The sequence below is a fragment of the Bos javanicus genome, chromosome 12, assembly GCF_032452875.1.
Source record: "Bos javanicus breed banteng chromosome 12, ARS-OSU_banteng_1.0, whole genome shotgun sequence".
NCBI classification, from domain to species: Eukaryota; Metazoa; Chordata; class Mammalia; order Artiodactyla; family Bovidae; genus Bos; species Bos javanicus.
Window position 1 is genome coordinate 13,708,563 of NC_083879.1, and position 16,276 is coordinate 13,724,838.

The 16,276-nt window shown below is 41.6% G+C and overlaps 1 protein-coding gene across 14 annotated transcripts in view; it reads right to left on the minus strand.

The window, feature by feature from the left end:
* The window catches only part of ENOX1 (ecto-NOX disulfide-thiol exchanger 1), a 680,109-nt gene that overhangs the window by 242,549 nt on the left and 421,284 nt on the right, over positions 1–16,276 (minus strand). For all 14 annotated transcript variants that reach the window (XM_061434507.1, XM_061434500.1, XM_061434506.1 and 11 more), the window contains 2 exons: positions 11,263–11,406; positions 10,120–10,257 (listed from right to left, as the gene is read on the minus strand). In XM_061434507.1, the coding sequence (XP_061290491.1) occupies positions 10,120–10,257; positions 11,263–11,406 (282 nt within the window). The remainder of the gene's footprint in view (positions 1–10,119; positions 10,258–11,262; positions 11,407–16,276) is intronic.

The window sequence follows — 16,276 nt, forward strand, 5'->3', positions numbered from 1 at the left end:
CCTGACAACCCACCCCATGCCAATTTCCTTCTCCTGCCCAACCATACACACCTTTCATTTCCTTTCAAGAGCCAGGTTCTTACCACCTCAGGCCTTTCCACGGGGCTTTTTCTGTTTTTAGAATTTTCTCATCTTCCCAAACTCGCCTTTTCTTCCTGTTCTTCCCTCCTGCTACTGGAATAATTTTAATCTATCCTTGGGGTCTTGGCATGAATATAACTTCTTCAAGGGTACCTTATCTGAACACCCTCCAATTGCTCCGAGGCGAGTCAGGCTTCCAGCTCTCTTTGGTAACAGCCCACGATTGTAATTATATGATCACCTGCACAGCTATTTGGAAAACATCTGCTTCTTTAGAAATGTGTCTCTCCATAGGAGCATCACCTGTCTGTCGTGTAAACTGCTGTTTCTCTAGTGTCTTGTAAAATACGCAGGGCATTATGAACCTTCAGTGATGGTGCGGTGAATGAATGAATACACCAATGTACCACCCTGCTGTCCTGAGAAAAAAAAAGGGTAAATAACCATGGAAAGTAGAACTGTCAAGGAGACATGAAATCAGGTATATAATTGTGAAACGTTAATTCGAGGGCCTACTTATTTTCTGGCACTTGATAATGAGAAGTCTTCCGACACGATGGGAAATGAAAACAAAAGAGGACTGAACATCATCTTCTGGAGAGTCCAACCACTAAGCCCCCAGGCTATCCGCATCCCTTAATCATGCCGGTGCCATCATTAGTATCGAGAGGGACTAAGAAAAAGGACGTTTGCTGGGTGGAGTATAACTTTCATTTAAAAACAAGTGTGTGGAATAGTTTACCATCAGATAGTCTGAGTATCTCTGTGAGCTGGTGAGAAAGCTTTGGTTATAGATCTCCAGGTTACATTTTTAAAGTCTCTGATGACTTCTCTTATTTCAGACCTTGGAATCCAGCAACAATAGAAATCAAGCGGGTCAAAGAAAGGAGAAGATGAAGGAGTTATCTGGAGATGCAATTGGAGCCTAGGCTGATCCCTGCATGAGTAGCTGAGGGCCTATGTTAATTTCAGAGCAAAAGCGTGACTAGCAGAGACAGGAGTCAGTGGCCGTCCATGCGCACCAAAGCAACGTCTCCACCCCTGCTTCTCTCATGAGCGTGAGACCCTTACATGTGACTGATCACCACGTGCTTCCTTCAACAGCCTCTTTGTATTCCACACATCCAAAAAGGAACACACCCTCTTCTCCCCAGCCCCCTTCTCCCTTCCCTGTTCTCAGTCAATGACCACAGCACTTACACAATTTCCAAAGCCAGAAGCCCAGGATTAATGGGTTTACTGTTGATTATTCACTTTCCGTGCATTTCACATGGACTCAGTTATCAATTCCTTCTTTTTTTTTTCTTTAATTAAATGTTCCCTTCACTTCTCTCCCCACTGTGACAATAATTGCCATTATTATCTCATGGCTGGGTAACCACTACACCCTCTCACCAGATTTCTTTGCCACCAGCCTTTCCCCACTCCCATCAGTTCTCTGCAGGACTTAACACAAGTGCTCTGTGGAACTACAGATCTACATTCCACATGTAAGTGATATCACGTGAAACTTATCTTTGTCTGTCTGACTTACTTCACTTAGTATGACAATCTCTAGGGGAGGGATAAATTGAGAGATTGGCACTGACATATACACACTACCATTTATAAAACAGATAACTAATAAGGACCTACTGCATAGCGGAGAAGGCGATGGCACCCCACTCCAGTACTCTTGCCTGGAAAATCCCATGGACGGAGGAGCCTGGTAGGCTGCAGTCCATGGGGTTGCTAGGAGTCAGACAAGACTGAGCGACTTCACTTTCACTTTTCACTCTCATGCATTGGAGAAGGAAATGGCAACTCACTCCAGTGTTCTTGCCTGGAGAATCCCAGGGACAGGAGCCTGGTGGGCTGCTGTCTATGGGGTTGCACAGAGTCGGACACGACTGAAGCGACTCAGCAGCAGCAGCAGCAGTGTAGTACAGGGAGCTCTACTTAATACTCTGTAGTGGTCTACATGGGAAAAGAACCTAAAAAAGAGTGGATGTATGTGGTTGTAAAACTGATTCACTTTCCTATACACCTGAAAAGCGTACAGTATTGTAAATCCAGCATACACCAATAAAAATGACAAAATAACCCCACAAACACACACACACAAGTAAAAAACTAGAGCTCTAATCATAGGACTCCCCAGCTTACCACTCTTCAGCCATATCCTATAGCGTCCTTTATTTGTTAGTGTCATTGCTACTCACCATGCTGATTTGTATTTGTTTATCCCCGCCTCTCTATTTCTCCCACTAGGCTCTCATATAGGAGAGTGAGGTCTATGTATTGTAATCCCAGTATTCATCACCACATCTGGCTTGATAAATCCAAGTTAAAAGAGAGATGCTTCAGGAGATGAAAGGATTTAACAAATGCCTCTTCATATCTGGGCATATTGAAGAGGATAAAGGTGTTCCTGGGAGGATTAAACAACCCAACAAGGAAGCTAGACAAAAAATATTCAGAGGAAGCAGAGTGGAATTAAAATGAGTGCAGGCATCCATGAGTGAGAGAGGAGGAGGACAGCTCATGTCCCCATGAGCTGTGAAGCTAAGCTCTTCTCAGAGTGGCAGGGAACAGCGGTGCGGAGAGTGAACTCAGAGCTTCAGAAGGAACTGCAAGGTAGGAACCGAGGACGAACTCTGATACCTGTGAGATTTAAGCCATGGTAAGGCAGGTGGCACTTCCACAGCTAATGGGGAGTTGTGATGCCTTTTCTGAACACGTATTTGAAACACAACAAATGTCACACTAAGAAACCTGAGGTAAGAGATATATGTCCACTTTAAGTCAATAACAGGGCTTCCCTGGAGGCTCGGATGATGAAGAAACCACCTGCCAATGCGGGAGACCTGGGTTCGATCCCTGCGTTGGGAAGATCCCCTGGAGAAGGGAATGGCTACCCACTCCCGTGTTCTTGCCTGGAGAATTCCATGGACAGAGGAGCCTGGAGGGCTACAGTCCATGGGGTTGCAAAGAGTCAGACACGACTGTGCGACTAACACACAACAAGTCAATAACAGCTAAGGAGAGATTGCTGATGTTAGGCAAGAAAACTTCAAAAAGTTTAGAGCAAAGCAAGGTATAAACTCATGTCCAGAGAACATCCAGGAAATATTACCAGCTCCCAGGCGGGCCTGGGCAGGCAACTTAACACCTGGTCAACTCAGCTGCTGCTTTCCAACCTTTTCAGTTGATGGCTATGACTCTGGAGGAGAAGCCAGGATATACAGAGAAGGGGGCAGCTGGTTGCACAGATGGTGTGAAGCTTGGGATTTGATATTCTCAGTTTCAATCAATGACACCAGAGATGGGGGCGCTCCTGGGAAGTGACACTGTGTATCACAGGCAACACCAGACCACATGAGGATTATTTTGAAACCTGAGATTAGGAAGTGACACTGCTCAGTAAAAACACAAACACACACACACACACACATACACACACACACACACACACACACACACACACAACTGTAAACCAGATCACAGGGAGCATACCAGAGAGGGCAACAAAAGATGGATGGATGGCCGTGGCCTGGGATCTCCATAGCTGGAGGGAAAATCTGGTTTGATGGCAGTATTCTAATGTCTCGTGAGATGTTAACAGATATTTGTTAAAGGCTAAGTTATGTTTGGGGAATCCAAGATACACGCCACTACTCTTTCAAACTGCACATTAGCAGAGTCAAGGCTCTGAGGAAACCCACAGAGAAAGCAATCATCACAGCCTCGTCTAACTCAATGAAACTATGAGCCATGCCGTGTGGGGCCACCCAGGATGGATGGGTCATGGTGGAGAGTTCTGACAAAACATCCACTGGAGAAGGGAATGGCAAACCACTTCAGTATTCTTGCCTTGAGAACCCCATGAACAGTATGGAAAGGCAAAAAGATAGGACACTGAAAGATGAACTCCCCAGGTCAGTAGGTGCCCTATCTCGAGATCAGTGGAGAAGGGTGAGACGGCTGGATGGCATCACCGACTCAATGCACATGAGTTTGAGCAAGCTCTGGGAGATGGTGGAGGACAGGAGACCTGGAAGACCATAATCCGTGGGGTCACAAACAGTCGGACACGACTGAGCAACTGAACTGAACTATGTTAAACCCAGAATCTACCATGGTTATTAGGCCACATAAATACTTACACGACATCCACCCACCTAACAACTGTAAGACACTGATGTTCCATCAGGCCAGTTTAGAAAATCTGGATCTATACTAAGGCACAAGGTATGGATAATAGAAACAAATCAATAATAACAAAAATTTGAAAATTCCTCAAAACTAAAAATATGTGGAATAAAATAAGTGTCCAATACTATAAGGAGGCAAATATTATCTCATGATAAACCAAGACTTTGAGTATGGGATTTAGGGCCGGAGTACAGGCGGTGCTAGTGGTAAAGAACCCGCCAGCCAATGCAGGAGACATACGAGACGCAGGTTTGATCCCTGGGTCAGGAAGATCCCCTGGAGGAGGGGATGGCAACACACTCCAGTCTTCTTGCCTGGAGAATTCCATGGACAGAGGAGCTGGGTGGCCTATAGTCCATGGGGTCGCACAGAGCTGGACATGACTGAAGTGACTGAGCATGCAAGCACTTACCAGTAGAATGGTTCATTTGGGATAAAATACGCAAATTGGATGAAATGATCTTGAGTAGCACGACATATAAAGAAGGTAGATGAGGAAGTTCATGAAAGTGGGAAGGGGACTGTGGTGATGATGAAAGGGGAGGAACATTAAAGAGGTGTAATCGTGGGAGCTCACAATGACCCATCAGAATGGCATGATACAGCAACCATAAATGCATTTGATTTCCTGGGAAATCCTTTTGATAAAATCAGAGGATATGAAAAATATGTGTCCTGCTTTGTTGATAATTCATATTTCCCAATAAACAGGGAAAAAGTAGTAAGGAATGGGATTCAGTGTCAATTTGATTTGAATAAGCAAGGAAAGAGTAGTTGGTCATTTAGAAATACCAGAAACTTTGGGAGAAGGCCAAGTGCTCATAAAATCTAACCTCTCTGTCATCCTGTCAGAGACAATTTAGAGGAGATTTCTTGGAAGGAAGCGTACAGTTAAAAGTTGCCTCAGACAGGTGCTAGCATGAAAACTGGGTGAGGGGCAACATTCTTCAGCTCTATGATTATGGGGGGAAGAAACAGCACCACCCATTAGGTACTTCATGTAAATATACAACAGAGCTGTAAGAACTGAAATGATGTGGAGGCGGGAAAAAAGAGAGGTTGGTAGTACAGAACAGATACTTTAGAAATAGATTAAATGTGCACAAGTGAACTTCTGATAAAAGAAGAAAGTATATCCATGGAGGCATGGACAATTAGGACTATGTATCAACTGTGGAGAGTGGGCAAAACCTTTCTGCATTTAGAAATGGAATACTCAAAAAGGACTCATAAAGGAAATGGTAAACTTTCTTTTTTTAAAAAAGAAATAATATTAAAGAGGTGAAAAACAGACTAGATAAATATTTTTAGAGAATATGAACTGCAAGATTAAAATAATTTTCCAGGTAAGAATGCTGGGGTGGGTTGCCATTTCCTCCTCCGGGGGATCTTCCCAACCCAGGGATCTAACCCACACCTCTTATGTCTCCTGCACTGGCAGGCAGATTCCTGACCAACTGCGCCACCTGGGAAGCCCCTTAAAATGCTTAAAAGCAATGACCAAATACAAGCCAATAAAAAAGTCAGCCCAAATCCTATGTGATAAGTGGATATAGCATGAAAGTAATCTATTTACAAAAGAGGAAATATGAGTGAAAAAATAAATGAAGGAAAATGCCACAATTTAAAAAGAGTAGTTATAAAATAATTTAAGGCAAAAGAACAGGATGCCACCTTTGCATATCAAGTCAGTAAATATTAAATATGCATTTATATTTTGGAAATTAATTGTCCAGTATTTAACAAGAAACTTTAAAATGTTCATTTCTTTTGACCGACTAATTCTACATGTAGGAGTCAATCCAAGGGAAATAATTCTAATTGCCAAAAACTTCTATGCATAAAAAAGGTTCACCATAATATCGTTAAAAAACATCACAAGGAAGAAAGGGAGGAGTAAGAGTTAATGTTTAATGCATGCTTACTATGTGTAGGTACTATGCAGTTAGTGTATGTCATAAGTTATCATATTTCAATCTTACAACTGTCTCATGAAATAGATACAATTATCATTTTAAAGAAAAGGTAAAATACTTAAACTCAAAGAGATTAAGTTCTCCAGAAACTTGGCTAGGAAGAGTAAAATAAAATTAAAAAAAAATAAAAAAGGAAACAGCTTAAGTGCAAATACAGAAAAACTGGTGAAGATTTATTCAAAGAACTATTCTAAAATTTTAATATAAAACTATAAAATGGAAAAAAAATAATTTAGGATAAGGTGTTAATAAAAATACGTAATAGAGATTTCTATATTTAATAGTACTCACATACTTCATAGAGAAAAGACTGGAAGACAATATATACACAGTAACCAAGCACAACAGAACTTTACCCTGAGAGAGTCTCGACAAAGGAAGTCTGCAGGCCGCCACGAGAACAAAGCCAAGTGCAGTTCCCCTGATGGGTGGGGAGGGATGACGCAGGATGCTCCACAAGACCCCGAAAGGCTCAGACGCAGCTTAAGCACTTTGGCTAATATAGGAGATGGAGAATGTAATTCAGGGCAGATACGGTAAATCTTCTACAACGAGTAGGGCTGTAATTCTTTTCATGGTAAGTTGCTGGGAAAATCATAAATCGGTCATGGTTAAAATGTCAGAAGACTCAAAATCATAAGAAAAAAATAATGAATTATTGAGGTTGTGGCTTACCCTGGAAGTCATACAACACTTTCTGAGAGGAGTGGAGGTGGAGACAAGAGTAAAGTGATTTCTGCTGTATGAATATTTCAATTAGACAGCTGGGAAAATTTGGGACAGAAACATATAAATCTGTACTCTCAAGTTATTAGGAGGAAGTATTTGTCTAGATTAGCTTTAGGGAAAAGGGGTCTGGATAAACACATGTTCAAATGATAGAAAATGTCATTTATGTGCATACACACACATCCCATAGCAGACTAAGCCTCTACTGCATTTATTTTACAACATTTTGGGGAATTTTATAAATAGCCTAAGCATAATGTTTTGTAATATTAATATCTGACTTTCCTTTTCCTGTCTCCCACCTTCCTTTGCTTCCTGTCCTCTCTTCTCCTTTGTTGTTATAGAAGAAAGGGCATTACATACACGCTTGTATTCGTGTACACACTGCCACACGCAGTACGTATAACTCACTACAGCTAGTTTAGACTCTTACATGTACTGCCCTATTGACAAAACAAAAACAACAAAAAATCAAATGCTTGCTCAACTCAGCTCAAAGTCCTCACATATATGGGTGTGAAACTTAGTAACTCTCCAAAGGCAATAGGTTTATACTTAATGTATCCTGTCTACTCTAATACAACTTGATGTGCAAAAGTGAGTTGTTCTTCTGACATATAAGAATGACCATAGTGTAATTCCAATCCCAAAGAAGGGCAATGCCAAAGAATGCCGAATCTACTGCACAACTATACTCATTTCACATGCTGGCAAGGTAATGCTCAACATCCTTCAAGCTAGGCTTCAGCAATACATGAACCAAGATACACAAACTGGATTTCGAAAAGGCAGAGGAACCAGAGATCAAACTGGCAACATCTGCTGGATCACAGAAAAAGCAAGAGATTCCAGAAAAACATCTACTTCTACTTCATTGACAATGTTAAAGCCTTTGACTGTGTGGATCATAACAAACTGTGGAAAATTCTTCAAGAGATGGGAATACCAGACCACTTAATCTGTCTCCCTGAGAAACTTGCATGCAGGGCAACGAGCAACAGTTAGAACCGGACATGGAACAACAGACTGGCTCAAAATTGGGAAAGGAGTACATCAAGGCTGTGTATTGTCACCCTGCTTATTTAACTTCTATGCAGAGTATATCATGTGAAATGCTGGGCTGGAGGAATCACAAGCTGGAGTCAAGATTTCAGGGAGAAATATTAATACCTCAGATATGCAGATGATATCACTCTACTGGCAGAAAGTGAAGAGGAACTAAAGAGCCTCTTGATGAGGGTGAAAGAGGAGAGGGAAAAACATGGCTTAAAACAACATTCAAAAAACTAAGATCATACCATCCGGTCCCATAACTTCATGGCAAATAGATGGGGAAAAAATGGAAACAGTGACAGAATTTATTTTCTTGGGCTCCAAAATCACTGCAGATGATGACTGCAGGCATAAAATTAAAAGATGCTTGCTCCTTGGAAGAAAAGCTACAAGAAACCTTGATGGCATATTAAAAAGCAGAGACATTACTTTGCTGACAAAAGTCCATCTAGTCAAAGCTATGGTTTTTCCAGTAGTCAAGCATGGATGTGAGTTGAACCATAAAGAAGGTTGAGTGTTAAAGAATTGATGCTTTTGAACTGTGGTGCTAGAAAACAGTCAAGAGTCCCCAGGAGAGTACGGAGCTCAAATTAGTCAATTCTAAAGGAAATCAGTCCTGAATATTCATTGGAAGGACTGATAACTGAAGCTGAAGTTCCAATATTTTGATCACCTGATGTGAAGAACTGACTCATTGGAAAAGACCCTGATGCTGGGAAACATTGAAGGCAGGAGGAGAAGAGGATGACAGAGTATGAGATGGTTGGATGGCATCACCAACTCGATGGACATGAGTTTGAATAAACTCCGGGAGATAGTGAAGGACAGGGAAGCCTGGTGTGCTGCAGTCTACGGGGTTGCAAAGAGTTGGACACGACTTAGTGACTGAGACCTGGGTTTGATCCCTGGGTCAGGAACATCCCCTGGAGAATGGAATGGCAACCCACTCCAGTATTCTTGCCTGGAGAATCTCATGGACAGAGGAGCCTGGTGGGCTACAGTCCGTGTGGTTGCAAGAGTTGAACACAACTTCAGGACTAAACCACAATAGCAACATGGCATAATAACTGTCAGTTTTCCATTGAAAATTCTGGAAAGGCAGAGAGGCAGGGACCACCTCTGCACCAGGACAGTGCCTCAAAAAACGTGTGTTAAGTGAGTGAATAAGTTGACTAAAGTGGATACAGGAGACCTGAGCATCTTTCCAGGCAGCACAAATCCCATCTCACTGATGACATCTTTCCTCAGACCCCAGGCATTGATCCTTCTGGAAATTACTATAGTACTAGTCTGAACCACCTCTTAGCCCATGATTCTACCCATCATTTTTTTTTTTTTTTTTTGCTGGTTTTTAATCACTATGTTTTTTAATTCGGGGAGACATGCTCCCTGAATCCTCAAGGACACTTACATAGGTATATATTTATTCTATTTCCCAAAGCATTTGTTACAGAGCACATGGAAAATCAGCAACAAACTTGTTAAATTCAATGATGAACTCTTTCCAAAGACTTCCTACTTTGTGACGTCTCCAAACATTTTCTCTCTCAAATGCATTACTATTATGACAATTCCAAAATATGATGGAAAGAAACCATGGAACATAATGTCAGTTGACTCGGGCTTCTAAGCCCTGCCATTTCAGTGCTGGAAAAGCCACCCACCCAAACTCCAGGCCCCTCTTCCCCTATTTTTAACATGGGAACACGAACCTTAGCCGCAACCACCATTAGGACCTACCTGTCTCAAAGAGAAGACTGGAATCAAATGCTGTAACATCCGTGGAAGAGCTTTGCAAATTGGAAAGCAAATATTAGCTCTACTATTTACCTTTTTAAAATACAAAATTCATGTTGCAATGCCATCAGTGAGAGATACTGCATGTGAGTTTTTTTCTGGGAACGGCTGTTCGGCAGAAGAGCGAAGTGACGAGGACAAGACACTCAGGCACATGGCCTGCCAAACATGCCCTGGGCATAAATCCCAGGCCAGGCTCAACATTTGTGTGTGGAAAGATTACGAGGTGCCAAGCACCCAAGCCTGCCGGCGCGGCTGCAGACATCTTCCAACCCCAGAGAGGGCTTACCTGACACGAGCTGCTGTCCAGGCAACCCCACGGGAACCATGCCCAAGTTATTCATGGCGGTGGCCCAGGCGGTGGGGTCTGTCACCGACATGTTTAGCTGGGTCGCGTCTATTGCGATGCTCCCCAAACCATCGGCCGCTGCGGGTGGGAAAGCAAACCGACTTAGATTCCACCGGCGAGGGTGTCTGAAAACAAATTGCGTTTCTGGAGACGTGAGGCTTCCTTTAAGCACATTCCCAAATCACAAAAAAATACGGCACTGTAATTGACACCAACACTTTCTCCAGACGTCAACATGACGGAACACATTCTGGGAGGAAACTTAATGACATGCAGTTTATATCATACTCAGCGTGCCATTAAGGACGCACCTCTAGGGGGGAAAAAAATGAAGAATCACTTCCTTTTCCCAGGGAAACATTAGTTAAGTTCCCCAGTGAAGAGGACTCTTTGGGTAAAACAAGTCAATTGGGTAAGAATAAATTTGTCTGTTTGTGAGTGTAATTCTGAAGCAGGTACACCCTCTAACTATCTAATACAAATCTCCAAATTCAGTTGTCGAGCACTGAAAGCAGTCCTGATTGAATTTATTAAGACTTACCTTATAACACATTCCATCCTTAACAAATAAGGAACATTCGTACATGAAATGCAGGTGCCTGTCTGAAGTGACTCCCAAAATATTTCTTACAAGCACAGACTTTTATTAAGACAAAATAAATAATATTGAAAACAAATAGCACAGAGCTAAAAAAGAAGACAGCAAAATATATCAAACTGGACTTGATGCTCTTTTTTGTTTTAAAGAAATTTATTTTCTCAATTATCTTTGGTTAAAGTCTTTATTGAGTTTGTTACAATTTTTGCTTCCGTCTTATGCTTTGGTTTTTTGGCCTGGAGGCATGTGGGATCTAAGCTCCCTGATGGAGGGATCTAAACCACACTCTCTACACTGGAAGGCAAAGTCTTAACCACCAGCCCACCAGCGCAGTCTGAGTTAACTGTGACGTTCACTAGTTCCACGGCCTGGCTTGTTTGAGGAGCCCAGGCTCCTGCTTCGACACATGTTTCCATGGCTGGGGAGCCTTTCCACTATGATGCAAAATGCCCGCCTTGTGTCCTGTGCTGGCCACCGACATTTACCTGCAGCCATCATCTGAGGAAGCTGCTGGGAACACTGGGTGATGCTCTCAACGCCACCTGCATCTACGACTGAATTACGAGCATCCTGAGCGGCAGGAGCGCTTTGATGGCTGAGTGCAGGGTCCCCGCGGACATCATCGGATTCTGCAAAAGGGGGAGAGCAGTGGGGTGAGAAAGACTTCTGGGGCAAATCTGTCGTCTACTCCAAACAACAACAGCAAACAAACAATGGCAATTTGCAGTGGCACGCACAGAAGCGAAGTCGCCTCCTTGTAGAGTCTCAGTTTCAGCGGCCGGGAGACGTGAGGGTCAACCGGCGACCACCTGGAGCAGGGCTGGCTGAATAAACAGCCCCTCTGTGGAGCGGCTAGTACCTGGCCTCCAGCTGAACAGACTTCACAAACGGAGCTTATCAGGCCCCGCACAGCCTCCTCCACACACGGCACATCAATGGAGAGGGCAGACTCGCGGCACATGTGGTTTTTTTAAGTTCAAAAATTAATTGATGTTATTTTCGAAGACAGTCATCTGTGAAACGTATTCAGACAGGGAGAAAAAGTGGGGAAAAGGAGGAAAAAAGCAATAAGCTATTCACGGTGAGATTGGTAAAGGACGTGCCCAAAATACAATCGTGCGAAAAGGTGAAAGGGAAGAATGGCATGCCGCCTGCCCGTCGAAGAAGTGCAGAGCGTGATGGGGCCACCGAGGAAAAGCACTTGCTTTTTTTTATTTCTATGACAAGATATGATTAACTGGCTGTACCTTGCTTGGTCTGAGTTTTCCTGAGAACTGAACAGCTTATATATAAACGTATTTTTATAAGCCTTTTCAAAGCACTTTTCTAACCAAAAAAACCCACAATAAAACATTACAAAAAGTTGCAAAGGGCCCCTCCAGACTTCACTATTTTTACAATGCTATGCTTTCTCTCCATCCTTAAAAATGCAAAAACATACCCTTCCTATGTACATGTTAAGTGCACTTTCACCAGCTTGAGACTAGAAGATAAAATATATCACTTGAATTTTACATAGACGGGTAAAACAACTGAATGCAAAGTATTTATTTTTATTTAGGTATCCATTTAGAAATTTTTATTACATGTGCTTCTTTTAATAGGTATTTTAGAATTAGTGTTACAGTCTGTGTGTTAGTATATCTAGTATGAAGATTGGCCCTTTGATTTCTTTGATTCTTAGGTGGGAGAATCAGTGATCCCTTTGAACACTACTCTCAATAAATAAATAAATTTTCCAGGTGAGTGTAAGTTTCATTCAAATGGAAGCTCAGGTTTCAATATCTCAAGGATAGGTAGGTATTGAGCAAATTGTTTCTTTGGTCTCCATGAATCCCTAGCCCTCAGCACAGGGACATGAGAAATGGTAGGGAATTGTTTTCCATAGTCTATCAGGAAGATGAAACCTTTTCATCAAGAAGCAGTCCAGGTTTGATGCACGATACTGGATGCTTGGGGCTGGTGCACTGGGACGACCCAGAGGGAGGGCATGGGGAGGGAGGGGTTCAGGATGGAGAACACAGGTATACCTGTGGCGGATTCATTTCGATATTTGCAAAACTAATACAATATTGTAAAGTTTAAAAATAAAATAAAATTAAAAAAAAAGAAGCAGTGAAATGATTCCAATTTTGGGAGCAAACTGTACTCAGGACAAATGTTTTATACCGCGCAATTAGACTCTTCCACCTAAATGAATTCAGAATGTGTTTATGTCTTACATGCCTCCATTATCTTAGGCAATGAATGCCATCAAAGAGATTCTCACCATGTAAAATAAAGCCAGTAACATCAAGGCATAAGTAACCAAATGCCTGCCCTCTCGCTGTACACTCACTAGCGACATTTCTATGGTGGAACCTTAAAGCAATTTTCTTCTCTCCACATCCACCTATTTCAGAACACCAAAGCAGAGACAGGCTAGAATGTGTTCATTCTTTTGCTCAAATGGCCCAGAAGTAGAGGCAGATCGGATCACTGCAAGGCCACTGTTTGTCTTACTTATCGCCCCACTGAAGTTTAGTTGGCTTGCTTTTTTCTTTTCTAGCTCAAGTTCTCCCCAAATGGGCATTAATCACAACTTTTTCCTGTCCAATGAGTCTGCAGTTCTGGAACACTATATCAGAGAACATCCCTCTGTTGTGTAGGCTTTATGACTTGCACCTGACCGGCCATGTTTCACTTTGCCTTTTTCGCTGTAGTGTTTTAGGGGTGGTGTTAGTCTTCTTGGCTTTTTAACTGTCTGTTCCAGTGTTCGTTTTCACTTTAATGACTGCGGTCTTACAAAGGGGCATCAAGTGTCCTGGTGGCCCATAGCTTCTACCTACACTTTGCATCACCATCTTAATAAACTACTGTTTCATGGAGAAAAAACACTAACAAACTGCTACTGTTTCACCAAAAAAACTATTGTTTCCTTGGCAAGTTGTGCTTTGTAAACCTAAAGTTGCCCCTAATGAGACTTAATTATTATTCTGGAATTTATGAATAGTTGCAACAGTGATTTTTATACTCTACTAACTTCTATTGTTCCTATTGAGTACCTGCCTCTCTAAATGATTCAAGGCCATAATACCTAATTTATCATTCTAATCAATTTCTCTGCCTTAGTTTTCTTATTTCTAAACGAAACAAAAGACTGATATTCTTAATGATGTTTATTTACACACAGACATGTGGGGAGTTAAAAATTACAGCTAATAAAGCACTTGGAATAAAGCAGGTATTAATTATTATTATTTTATTTGGAAGTGTAGCTTGACATTAAGGTACCCTGGGATCTTGGTGTTCCACTGGATAATTATGTAATTAATTTTAAAACAGTTAGTAACACTCAATATTTCTAAAAGTAAGGGCTGCCCTAGTTTTCTGTGTCACATCTAAATTGTACCAGAATATTTCTTCCTTTTCCACTGTTCCTTTGTAAAATAATGTAATTTAAAAAATGTACAAATGTTTCTCTCTAGGTTTTTTTTTTTTTTTCCAAGCTATGAAACTACAAAAGCCTTCAAGAGATTCATGATCAATTGTGAAACTGGCAGTTTCTATTTACAGCTATTAGTGAGGTAAGATTATTCCCAAACAATCAGGAATTGGGAATTCCCAAATTCCCAATGTATAAAATGCCTAGGATAACAATACAGTTTTGTCCAAGGTTCAATGGAAATCTAACCTGTTCTTTGTTAAGTTTCATTCAAGTACAAAATCTCACACCCAATTTCATAATTGTTCAATACAATATATTTATACTCAGGATTTTACTGGGCTGTATCAATGGAGCAAATAGCTTTGAAACTCACCAACGCTTTGACTGTGTGGATCACAGTAAACTGTGGAAAATTCTGAAAGAGATGGGAATACCAGACCACCTGATCTGCCTCTAGACAAACCTGTATGCAGGTCAGGAAGCAAGTTAGAACTGGACATGGAACAACAGACTGGTTCCAAATAGGAAAAGGAGTACATCAGGCTGTATATTGTCACCCTGCTTATTTAACTTATATGCAGAGTACATCATGAGAAACGCTGGAGGAAGTACAAGCTGGAATCAAGATTGCTGGGAGAAATACCAATAACCTCAGATATGCAGAGGACACCACCCTTATGGTAGAAAGTGAAGAAGAACTAAACAGCCTCTTGATGAAAGTGAAAGAGGAGAGTGAAAAAGTTGGCTTAAAGCTCAACATTCAGAAACTAAGATCATGGCATCTGGTCCCATCACTTCATGGCAAATAGATGGGGAAACAGTGGAAACAGTGGCTGACTTTATTTTTTTGGGCTCCAAAATCACTGCAGATGGTGACTGCAGCCATGAAATTAAAAGACACTTACTCCCTGGAAGGAAAGTTATGACCAACCTAGACAGCATATTCAAAAGCAGAGACATTATTTTGCCAACAAATGTCCGTCTAGTCAAGGCTATGGTTTTTCTAGTGGTCATGTATGGATGTGAGAGTTGGACTATAAAGAAAGCTGAGTGCAGAATAATTGATGCTTTTGAACTGTGGTGTTGGAGAAGACTCTTGAGAGTCCCTTGGACTGCAAGGAGATCCAACCAGTCCATCCTAAAGGAGATCAGTCCTGGGTGTTCATTGGAAGGGCTGATGTTGAAGCTGAAACTCCAATACTTTGGCCACCTGATGTGGAGAGCTGACTCATTGGAAAAGACCCTGATGCTGGAAAAGATTGAAGGCAGGAGGAGAAGGGGATGACAGAGGATGAGATGGTTGGATGGCATCACCAACTTGATGGACATGGGTTTGGGTGGACTCTGGGAGTTGGCGATGGACAAGGAGGCCTGGCGTGTTGCGGTTCATGGGGTCGCAAAGAGCCGGACACGACTGAGCAACTGAACTGAACTGAAGCCTAAGAAAATATTGCTTGGCCTAAAAGAAAGACACAGGCTTCTCCTGCTCTAACACAACTCTTTGCACCTGTCCAACTCTTGCAGGTCCCAAGCATACACACATGCACACTCTGTGAGTAATAAAAATCCCACACACTGTGAGTAATAAAAATCCATCTATAACTGTCCACAAAACAGATTCCTATTAAAAAATGCTGAGCACTAAATTTTTTTCTTTTTTAAAAGAATGACCTAAGTCCTTAGTTTCATGCCTACTTTAATAGAAGAATAATTATACTGAGGAAGTCAGTTTTATTAGTTTCTTGTTGAGAGTTGATTCCAAAGGAAACCTATCTCATAGGACATCTGAAATTTTTTTAATTTACAGGAAATAGTCGTAGCATTATCATGGGTTACTTTTATAGAAAAAAGAAAAATGCATTCCCAAAGCTCTACTTTCTACTTCTATTACTAAGAAAATATTCTCACTTTGATCTCCATGTAGTCAGTAGGATGCTCTCTGGAGGTTATGGAAATGCTCACAGTTTAAAACAACACAGAATATTGTTAAATTGACATTACTTATGTTTTAACTCCATGATTTTTAAGCAACTATTTAGGAATAAAGGAGACATTTCTGCTTCCTATAATGA